Source organism: Dipodomys ordii, unplaced genomic scaffold, assembly GCF_000151885.1.
Source record: "Dipodomys ordii isolate 6190 unplaced genomic scaffold, Dord_2.0 Scaffold131, whole genome shotgun sequence".
NCBI lineage: Eukaryota > Metazoa > Chordata > Mammalia > Rodentia > Heteromyidae > Dipodomys > Dipodomys ordii.
The window spans coordinates 4,613,299-4,624,748 of NW_012267347.1; the positions used below are offsets into that span (position 1 = coordinate 4,613,299).

The 11,450-nt window shown below is 48.6% G+C and overlaps 1 protein-coding gene across 1 annotated transcript; it reads right to left on the minus strand.

Moving 5' to 3' along the window:
• Positions 1–344: 344 nt before the first annotated feature.
• Rhbg (Rh family, B glycoprotein) lies at positions 345–7,700 on the minus strand. The gene is made up of 9 exons (XM_013030707.1): positions 7,517–7,700; positions 6,092–6,242; positions 5,826–5,973; positions 4,482–4,648; positions 4,082–4,219; positions 3,833–3,966; positions 3,186–3,307; positions 2,181–2,254; positions 345–1,993 (listed from the first exon to the last, which is right to left on the minus strand). The coding sequence occupies exons 1-9, from the start codon at positions 7,681–7,683 to the stop codon at positions 1,925–1,927; spliced, it is 1,170 nt and encodes a 389-aa protein (XP_012886161.1). The 5' UTR covers positions 7,684–7,700; the 3' UTR covers positions 345–1,924.
• Between the last annotated feature and the right edge of the window lie 3,750 nt (positions 7,701–11,450).

Below are 11,450 nucleotides of genomic sequence, written 5' to 3' on the forward strand. Positions count from 1 at the left end.
GTGGAGGGGATGCTCTTTAGGCACTGGGGAAAGGTAGGGGAGAGCCAAAGGGTGGCAGACCATACAAGCACCCATAGTGACTTCTATAATAGTCTTATCTTTGGAAGATGGCTGGGAAATTGCCCTCTCCCAAAGAAGATCCTATTGTCCCTTCTCCAGGAAGTCTCCCTAGATTGTGATGAGTGATTTTCCCCAGCATGAATCATTCTGGGTTGGATGTGACCTTTTTTTTTTTTTTTTTAAAGTCTAGAAGAAAAGAGAGAAATCAAGGAGGAAGGATCAGTTGAGGGAGAGTCAGGCTGTAAAATGTTGGTATCATAAATAAATGAATATTCATAGCTTTCTCTACTCAAAGAGGGCTAGTCAAAAGAATGTCTTATTCAATACTCAAATCACCCTTTTTTTTGATCTCTGTCGGAGCTCTGGGACTGCAGTGGGGAGATGCTCAGGGTGAAATGGGGAATGGAGCCTCAGCTCTGCCAGGCTCCCTCTCCCTCAGCAGGCCCTGGCAGTGACGGGGGGGGGGGGGGAGCCTTTCTGCAATATCAACCGTCAGCCTTCCTCTTAGGCCCTGGTATCTCCTCTCAACATAACTAACCCCACCAGCAAGAGGTACGATTGCTGTGGAGGAAGGAGGGAACTAAGGGCAGCAGCCTTAGTTGGGATACATGCAAAAGGACGGTCCATGGAGGGCTTATCCCTGAACCACTCTCCTCCTCTTCTGATTTGTGCTTGGCTTCTTGAACCAGCCAAGCTCAGTTCCTCCAGCTGCACTGAGGAAGGAGAGGGTAAGACCCTGGGTGAGCCTCCAGGATTGACAATTCCTCCTAAGGGTTTCCAGAGCTGAAGGGTCTTGGTTTGGAGAAAGAGGTGTTTGCAGTCATATTCAATCCTGCCAGAAACCTGAGGGAAGGGCAAGAGAGGGCAAAGGGGGTCTAGTCCTTCAGTGTGGGAGGGGCTCGGGCTCAGGCCTACTGGAATGTCGGACTCTCCATGGGATGAGATCTGAAGCCCTTGGTAGGAATTTAGTATTTAGCTCAAAAAAGGTGGGTGGTGTGGATGCCTGAGAAGCAGAATTGAAGTAGACAGGAAGAGGGTTAGGCTGAAGGAAGGACTTCCACTCTTGGTAGAGGACCATGGATGACACAGAGGCAGCATCTTCTCCTCGGTCTGGAGTGCCCTCTCGTGGTAAAATGACTTTAAGACAATAGAAGATCTGGGTCAGCCTTCCTCATCCTCTACCACAGCCCCAAGCCATGAAAGGCACTTATTTCTGCAGGATATGGCTATGAGATGATGGCTGCTTCCAGCTTCTAGGGGTTGGTAGAAGACAGCTTTTTATGTCTCTCTTGGGCTCTATGGGGACCTCTTCCTATTCAGAGGCTGTCAGATTTTAGGATCCAAATGATAGCAGTTGGGGACAGGGGAGAATTTTGGGGCAGTTCGAAGTATGCTGAAACAGACACAGGATCTTGGAAAAGAATGGGCTCTCCATCCCTGGCAAGGACAAGCCCAGGTGGGGCACCCACCTGGCATCCTGCAGGGTAGTCTGCAGACCCATTAAGGCCTTCATCAGACCCAAACAGGAGTCAGAGTCCTTGATCATAGTGTTTATCATCCTCTGCCTCCAGCTTCACTGTAACTCTATGACACTGGCCCAGTAGAGCAGAATCATTTGAGACCTCATTCAGCCACTTTTACCCAAGGCCCAGGCTGGTAGGTCTGCAGGGATTGGCAGATATGAGACTCTCCCTCTGTCCCCACAATTATAGACCTGCCCTTTCAACCTGTCTCTTATGGAGTCAGCCTAAAGGCAGGAAGATCTTTTTGGCTCAGGACTTCTCTGCAGCAGGAGCTGAAAAGGATTTCCCAGTAGGAGCCATCCTCATCTTCTAAAGGGATAAGACACCAGAACTGGCAGCAGTCAGGCCCGAGTGTCTGATTCTTCCACATTCAGTGGTGTCTGAGCTTCTGGCTCATGCTGTCCAGGCACCTGGAAGGGAAGGGAACAGGGGAGAGGGATAGCTCCAAAGAGCTCAAGTTCACAGTTCAGAGATGTTTGCCATGGAAAAGAGCAGGAAAGAAAGGAAAGGAGGCAGATTAGATCACAGGAAGTAAGGCAAGGTAGGATCAAAGGGCATGAAGATCTCATAGGTACAAGTTTTCTAGCTGTGTCTCACCTCCCAGTAAATCTGGTCCTCATAGCACTGAGAATCTGATGGGGAGTCCAGATATGGAAACCTCAGCAGGAACCCTGGCAATGAGAGGCATACGTGAGACTTTTCTACCATCTACCCCAGGGGGAAGTCGCTACCCAATGCCACAAGGCACAGAGGGACCAGGAGGCATAAGGGCAACATGCCCTGCAGCAGGCAAACAAGAGCTACATTTGCTGAGCATCTACTCTGTCTAGTCCCTATGCCCAGGGCTTAACAATACCTTCCAGAGAAATTGCATCAACCATACAAGGTGCCCTGTGTTACCAATGAAAAAACCAAGGCTCAAAGAAGTTAAGTAACTTGCACAGTCAGTAATAGGCCAAGTCTTGTCATGAACCATCGCTCATCAGCTTTCTGTAGTTTCCCACTTAGAAGGGCCCAGAAAATGTTTACTGTATATATAAGTTATTAAATGAAGGAACTGAACCTTAGAGGATGAGAATCTTGGGTGAGAGGACAGTGGGTATTCTGAGTCAGGATTTTTTTTTAAGACACCAAGGACAGCCTGACCCAGGGTCAGTGGTCAGTCGGCCTTTGTGGAAGGAAGGTTTGTACTCTCTCCTGAATCAGGCCTCCTTCCCTCACAGATGATGGGGCCTGAGATGATGTACCTCAGCTGGGGAAGGGCTGCCCTCTAGTGGTCAGAGGAAACAGCACATGTGAACGAAACCCAAGGAAAAGGGACCAACCACTTCCACTTAGCAACCAGGAGGGAGCAAGCATCCACTTGTACCCTCTCATCCAAAGGAGATCCCTTCCACCCAGGGAGATCCCCCTCACTTAGTGCCCCTCAACTTGATTCAGCTCATCACCTGGCACAAGTTAGGACCTCAATACATATCTGTGATAAATGAATCAATGTTGGGGTAGAGGATTCCAAGGCCCTTCTTCCAGAGGATTCTTTCTCTCTCCTCTCTCCATTTAGAACCTTCTCCCAGCTTGCCACCCTCAACCAAGACCACTCACCTCCAAGACTTCCACCCACAAAGGCAAACACCAATGTGACAGACAGCCCAAAAAGCTGGTACACGGCTTGAGATTTGGCACTGCGCTGGCCCTTAGCTATGAGTGGAAACACATTCTCCAGGCTGCAGGAAGAACAAGTTATGGAGAACCAAGGGTAGGGATGTAGGAAGACACAGATGGAGTGTGGATCCAAGGCTAGTTATATATCAACATTCATACAAAGGACAGGAAGCAGCCAAAATGGCTTCCAGGGATCCTGGAGCCTGCCAGATGGAGTCATCCCCGGGCCTTCGCTGAAACCAGGCCATAGACTGGAATGCCATCCTGCTCATATGTCAGCAGATCCCACACATTTTTCAAGACCCAATTTGAGGTTTGCTTTTGCCTACTCTCTCCTCTGAGGCCTAGAATGTGCAAAAATAGATCCCAAAATCATTTACTCAATGATCAGGAGAGCAGTCCCCAGGTTCGTCCCATTCTTTCCAGTTTCCTTATATGGTGAAAAAACTCCAGGCTCCCACAGTATGGTAGATGAGTAGATGAATGAATGAATGAATCAAAACACATGCTGAGTTTTTGGCCCACAAAGAGGAGAGGAAGGGAGATCATTCCAATGGAATAACTTATGTGGGTAAGGAGAAACTCACCCATCTCCATAAGCTTCATGGGTGGCCAGTCCAGCCACAAGGACTCCCAGAAATGCTCCCAAGACCCCTGGCATACCGTGGAGGTTGTGGACGCCACAAGTGTCTTCAACTTTGAATTTTGACTCTAGGATGGGCTGGAGGACAGGGTGGGTAATCAGGCTCACGTGTTCCCTCCCACACCCACCCTAAGCCAGATGGGGAGGTAGAAGTGACTCCATGTTCTACCAGGGCTCTGAGATGTTGCTGTACCGTTAAGAACTTGTACCCCAGTGTGGAGATAGTTCCAGCCAAGAAGCCAGCAGTAAGAGCGCCAAAAGGTGTCAGCATCATTTCCCCAGATGTCCCCACCACAACCCCTCCAGCCAGTGCTGCATTTTGGATGTGGACCTAGGGGAGAAGGAAAGGGCAAAGTTTTAGAGATCTTTCAATCACCACACCACCTTCAACCCAACCCCAGCTATTATAGTGGCACCTACTGCTTGTGGAAGAAGTCCATCTGCCATCTAACCTCTAGCTCTCCTGCTCTCTTCCCACTCTCCCCACCACCACCAGGACAAATAGAACCCCTTGTGCTTGTTTCCCTGGACCATTTCAGACCTCTCTACCCCCTACCAGGCTATCCCTCTGCTTCTTCAAGACCATGTCATACCATGTCAAGTCGCCCATCACCACTGACAAGGGCTGAAAGGGCAAAGGTGCTGAGAGTGCTTGCAGTCAGGGAGTAGTATGTGTTGAGGGCTGTCCGATGCTGCACATCCCCCAGTGATGTGGGTGCAGAGTTGAAGCTAGGCCAGAAGATCCATAGGAAGATAGTCCCTAAATGGTAGGCCATGAGAGAAAGCAAGTGGCTCAAGTTTCAGACAAGTCACCTGTTCTCTGCAGCCTCAGTTTCCTCATCCACATGTGAAACTGATAATAGTATTATTTCATAAAGTGTGTGTGTGTGTGTGTTTGTGTGTGTTACATGGGGCTTGAACACAGGGAAGATCTGCTGTCTCTTAGCTTTTTTGATTAAGGTTGGTGTTCTGCTTTTTTTTTTTTGTCGGTTGTGGGCTTGAACTCCTACGACTGGGGGCTGTCTTTGAGCTTTTTTGCTCAAGACTAGCATTCTTCTACTAGAGCAATATCTCCATTTCTGGCTTTTGGGTGGTTAATTGGAGATGAGAGACTCACAGATTTTCCTGCCCAGGCTTGCTTTTTGAAATGTGATCCTCAGATCTCGGCCTTTTAAGTTGTAAGGATTACAGGTGTGAGCCACCAGCGCCCAGCTGGTGCTCTACCATTTAAGCCACAACCCTAATTTTGGTGATTAATTAGAAATAAGAGTCTCACTGACTTTACTGCCTAACCTGGATGAACTGTGATTCTTAGATTTCAGTCTCCTGAGTTGCTAAGATTACAGACAGAAGCCATCAACAGCCAGCTGGAATACTGGAAGGTGTTTTTGTTTTTTGTTTTGTCTTGTTTTTTTGTCAGTTGTGGGGCTTGAACTCAGGGCCAGGGCACTGCCCTGAGCTTTTCTGATCAAGGCTATTGCTCTACCACTTTGAGCCTCAGTTCCACTTCTGTTTTGGGGGTGGCTAATTAGAAATAACCGTCTCACAGATTTTCCTGTCTGGACTGGCTTTGAACCATGATCCTCAGGTCTCAGCCTCCTGAGTAGCTAGGATTACAGGTATGAGCCACCAATGCCCAGCTCTGAAAAGGTTTTAAGCAGGAGGGAAACGGATTTGGAAAAGTCTCTGGGTGTGAATGGGTGGATGTGAGTGCCCCAGGGCTGAAAGCAAAGAACGTGTTACAAAACTTGTAAGAACGATGAGCTCACACTTGAGGGCTTTCCATACAGAATCCAGGTACGAAGGGAATTCCCAGCCAGAACCCTGTGGTCCTGCGGTCCACCCCAGGAACCTTGACTGTAGATAGTCCCCACCGGCCCACACCCCAGGCATCTGAAACCAGTCATCCTATGGCACCCCACCTCAGCAGGCCTCACCAATCATGGCAAAGAGGTCCGAATGGTAAACAGAGCCCTGGCGATGCTTGCTCTTCTCCAGTTGGGGCCTGTAAAGGACCCGTGAAAAGACCAGCCCGAAGTAGGCACCAAATGTGTGGATGGTCATGGAGCCTCCAGCATCTCTCACCTGCAGAGGTAGAGCTGAGATGGAGAGACAGCCCTGGTCCTCACCCAAACACCTGCACTAAGTTTAAAATCCCAGTCTTGACCACTCACGCCCTCACACAATGCCAGTCCAGACTCACCCCCAGCAGGCTAAGGAGCACAAACTCATTGACGCCAAACATCACCACCTCCAGTAGAGCCATGAGCAGCAGCTGGACAGGCCCGGTCTTGCCCAGAACTGCTCCGAAGGAAATGAGCACCGCCCCGGCACAGAAGTCAGCGTTGATCATGCTGTAGTGGCACAAAATGGGAGGAGAGAGACAGGGAAATTGCTCCTGGGCCTCTGCCAGGCATGACACAGGGACAGCACAACACAGGCAGGGGAAGGTGAAGAGGGCAAGGGAGAGGGGGAGCTCTCCCCTAGGAGCCACAAGGAGTTACTCTACCCTTCCTGAGAGAAGTCTGAGCTAAGCTCAGTGACATGGCTGACAAAACTCACACTAAGTGGATGAACCAGAATGTGAGCCAAGAGTTCATCTATGCCTTGCCCTTTTCTACTATGCCAGCTAGCCTTGGAGCTCTTGGGAAATATGGGCCCTAAAAGAGTGGAGCAGTGGGATACAATGTGTGGGCTGAGATTGGAAGAAATCAGAACAGGCAGGAAGGGCACTAAAGAGATCAATTGATGGGTCAAAGATGGGCACAGGTGACTGTAATCCTACTTAGGAAGCTGAGACCTGAGGATCCTGGTTCAAAGCCAGCCCAGGCAGACAAAGCCACAAGACTCTTATCTCCAATTAAAAATCTGGAAGTAGAGCCGGGCGCTGGTGGCTCACGCCTGTAATCCTAACTACTCAGGAGGCTGAGATCTGAGGATCGAGGTTCAAAGCCAGCCCGGGAAGGAGAGACCGTGAGACTCCTATCTCAAATAAACCACCAGAAAACCGGAAGTGGCGCTGTAGCTCAAGTGGTAGAGCGCTCGCCTTGAGCTGAAGAGCTGAAGGACAGCGCCCAGGCCCAGAGTTCAAGCCCCACAACCAACAACAAAAAAAAAAAAAAAAATCTGGAAGTAGAGCTGTGGCTCAAGTGGTAGTGCACTAGCCTTGAGCAGAAAGCGATAAAAACTCAGGGATAGTGCTCAGGTCTTGAGTTCAAGCCTCGGTCTCCATCCCAGCCGAAATAAACAAACAGGAGTCAATGGCTCATGTCTGTAATCCTAGTTACCCCAGAGGCTGAGATCTAAGGATCGAGGTTCAAAGCCAGCCCAGGCAGGAACATCTATGAGACTCTTGTTTCCAATTAACTACCAAAAAGCTGGAAATGGCTCAACATGGCAGAGTACTAGCCTTGAGCACAAAAGGTCAGGGACAGCACCTTGGTCCTGAATTCAAGCCCCAGGAATGGCAGAGAGAGAAACAGACAGACAGACAGACAGACAGACAGAAGAGAGAGGGAGGGAGGAGAGAGGGAGGGAGGGGAGAGGGAGGGAGAGAGAGAGACCAGGGATCAGGAAGCACACCAGGAGGACAGTGAAGGGAGCCAGAGGCTGGCCTGCTGCTGCTCACCTCTCCACACCCACATAGATGTGACCATGGTGGAAGGAATGGAAGAACCCCTGCACCAGTGTGGACCACTGCAGGGCAAAGGCGGCCAGGAGGAAGGTAAATCCCACGCTGCTGAAGCCATAGCGCTGCAGGAAGACCATGAGGAAGCCAAAGCCCACGAAGATCATGACATGCACATCCTGGAAACCTGCAGCAGGCAAGGGGCATGTGGAGGCATTGGAGTTGCTCTGGCCACGGTTCATAAACCTGTGCCTATGCTCTGGCTGTACCAGCCAGAGCTACCTATAAAAACTTCCCAGGCATGGCAGGGCCTCCCAGGCTTGAGCCACCTGAGCAGAGCTGACCAGCTTGGAGCAGTGGGGACCAGACTACCCCTGCTGTCCTCCGGTCAGAGCAAGGGACTAGAACCTTCTACTCTAATAATTTGTTCATTGAACTTGGTACCTGATGCTTTCACTCATTAGCTAGCGCTCTACCAACTGAGCCTCATTTCCAACCCAGGACCGTTTATTTCCCTCTTTTCTTGCTGCCTGGAAAGCTCAGTGCTGAACTGACATGTCAACTGAAACAGTGTAGGCCTTTATAGCATTTGTTATGTCAGATGTTCTGTTCTATTTTTGTTTTTCTTGCTTCTATGGGATATGCATACCTAATCTAAAATTTTTAAACCCAAAATGCTACAAAATTTAAAACTATACTGAGCACCAACTTGTTGCCCCAAGTGGAAAATTTCATACATAACCTTATTAAATGGGTTGAAAACTGCAATAACACTGAAAATATTGTAGAAAATTACCTTCAGGCTATTTGTATAAGGTGCATATGAGACATATTAAATTTCTTGTGTAGACTGGAGCCCTAGCCCCAAGATACTTCATTATGTTTATGCAAGTATTTCAAAATCTAAAACACTCGAATTTCAAAATAAGGTATATTCAAAAAAATTTAGGTAAGGTATATTCAACCTATCCATCGATTTTTTTGTTGTAAATGACCTCAAATCTCTTGTAGAAAGAAACAGATTCTAGGGCTGGGAAGGTAGCTCAGTGATAGAGCGCTTGCCTTGCATGCATGAGGCCCTGGGTTCAATCCCTCAGCACTACATAAGCAGAAAAGGCTGGAAGTGGCCCTGTGGCTCAAGTGGTAGAGCGCTAGTTTTGAGCCAAGGACAATGCCCAGGCCAAGACTTCAGGCCCCATGACCAGCAAAAAACAAAAACAGATTCCAAAGGGGAAAAAAAATGAAGTGTGTGTGTGTGTGTGTGTGTGTGTGTGTGTGTAACCATTGGGGCTTGAACTCAGAGCCTTACACTCTCCCTTGGTTTTTTTTTTTTTGCTTTGTTTTTGGGTTGTGGGGCCTGAACTCTGGGCCTGGGCGCTGTCCCTCAGCACTTCAGCTTAAGACTAGCACTCTACCACTTGAGCCACAGCGCCACTTCCGGCTTTTTTCTTATGTGGTGCTGAGGAATCGAACCCAGGGCCTCGAGCATGCAAGGCAAGTGCTCTACCACTGAGCCACCTTCCCAGGCCCTCCCTTGGTTTTTTTCACTGAAGGGGGGGGGCTCTACCACTTGAGCAATAACTGTATTTCCAGATTTTTGCTGATTAATTGGAAACAGAAGTCTCTGCCTGGGCTGGCTTTGAACTGGGCTCCTCAGAGTTCAGCTTTCTGGGTGGCTAGGGTTACAGGCATAAGCCACTAGTGCTCAGCTTTTTTTGTTTAATCTGAAAGGCATCAGGAAATTATCAAACAATTCAATCAATAACTTTGTGAGGAGCAAAGTTCTTTGCTTTTTTGGCGCCATACAGAAAGATAGATAGGAACTGAGTTTTCAAGCAGAGGATTGTGTGCTGGAATTAGAGGCCAGCAGTACCAGCAGCCAAGGAGCCAGGGCCTAAAAGCCTCTGGCCTCACTAAGTAACCCCTGCAGGGCTTCTCCAGACGATTGTTCAGGCCTCTCTGCCTGACTTCTTTTCTCCTGAATAATGAGTAAAGAGGAGACCTTGCCTTTCTGTGCCCAAGGACAGTAAGAAACCAAAGGGGGCTGGGTCATGGTACTCCAAGCCCATTACATGCACAAACTGTTCTGGAACTTGTTTTAAATAGTGATAGTGTTTATATCTCCTTACCCAGGTTTGTTTGGAGTCAAAACTCAATATCTGGCCATTCAACTGGAGTCTAAGCATCAAGTGGTTTCTCTCCCTGGAGAACATTTCATACCAAGAGTCTCCTTGGGCTCTGATGGGTAAAGGGCTAGTACAATGAGAGATGGGATGATGGCTAGGATGATGCTCTCCACCCTTCAGGAGCATGAGCCTACATCCTGCCCTCTTATATCCCCCTAATCTTTGATTGGAGTAGATAAAAACTCTTTACTTAGCCAGGTGCTCAGTGACTAACATCTGATATCCTAGCTATGCAGGAGGCTGAGATCTGAGAATAGAGGTTTGAAGTCTTTCAGAGCAGAAAAGTCTATGAGTGTCTTATCTTCAATTAACCATCAAAAAGCCAGAAGTGTAGCTGGTGCTAATGGCTCATACCTGTAATCCTAGCTACTCAGGAAGCTGAGATCTGAGGATTGCAGTTCAAAGCCAGCCCAGGCAGGAAAATCTGTGAGACTCTTTTTTTTTTTTTTTTTTGCCAGTCATGGGGCCTGAACTCTCGGCCTGGGCACTGTCCCTCAGCTCTTCAGCTCAAGGCTAGCGGTCTACTGGTTTTGAGGTCCTACTGGAGCCACAGCACTACTTCCAGCTTTTTCTGCTTATGTGGTGCTGAAGAATCGAACCCAGGGCCTCATGCATGCAAGGCAAGCACTCTACCACTGAGCCACCTTCCCAGCCCCTCTGTGAGACTCTTATCTCCAATTAACCACCAGAAAACTGAAAGAGGCACTGTGGCTCAAAGTGGTAGAATGTTAGCCTTAAACAAAAACAACAACAACAAAAAAAATGAGTTCAGGGACAGCCCCATGACCACCACCACCAACAACAACAAAAAAAAAAAACAAGCCAGAAGTAGAGCTCTCTCCTTGAGTGGAAAAGCTAAAGGAGTGTGTGTCCAGGCCCTGGGTTCAAGCCCTAGTACTAACAAAAAATAAAATAAACCAGCTTCTAGTTCATCCCTTTTTTAATTTATGGTATGACTTTGGGCAGGTCACATGTTTGTGAAACCCTCCCCAACATTTGAAAGAGGTGGATCAGATGCCCTGATGATTTTCCCTGCACACAAAACACAGCCCTTCAGAGTGGCCATGCCCTTGACACTGGCCAGTCCCGGAGCTCACCAACAACTGCACAATTTCCTTTCATCTCCCGAATCAAAGGATGGTGGCTGCACCTCCCTCTGGCCCTGAACCTTTCCCTTGGACACAAGGAGAGGTGAGGACCGGGTTCATCAAAGCTCCGAGCACTAGAGACCTTACACCTCTCTCCTGCCCAACCTTTCCTCACCACAGGGTCAAAGTCCACAGGGACAGGAACCTAGAGCAGAGAAAGAACACAAATACAGCTATGTCCTTCTTACTGCACTGTGTGTCTGAGATCTAGCACTGCTGAAGGGCTAGAGGTTGGACTCCAGGAGGCTTTGTAACAGGCAGGCAGGGTTTTGAGGTCCTGAGTGAAGATCACAGATAAAGCAAGCCAGGGGGTGGAGTTGGGGGCCAAGGAAGATATCGAAGTCAGATTCATGAGCAAAAGACCTTCCTTTTCTTTCTTTCTTTCTTCTTTTCTTTTCTTTTTCTTTTTGTTGTTGTTGTTGGTTGTGGAGTTTGAACTCTGGGCCTGGACGCTGTCCCTCAGCTCTTTAGCTCAAGGCCAGCACTCTACCACTTGAGCCACAGTACCACTTCTGGTTTTCTGGCAGTTTACTGGAGATAAGAGTCTCACAGAATTTCCTGTCCGGGCTGGTTTTGAACCATGATCCTCAGACCTCAGCT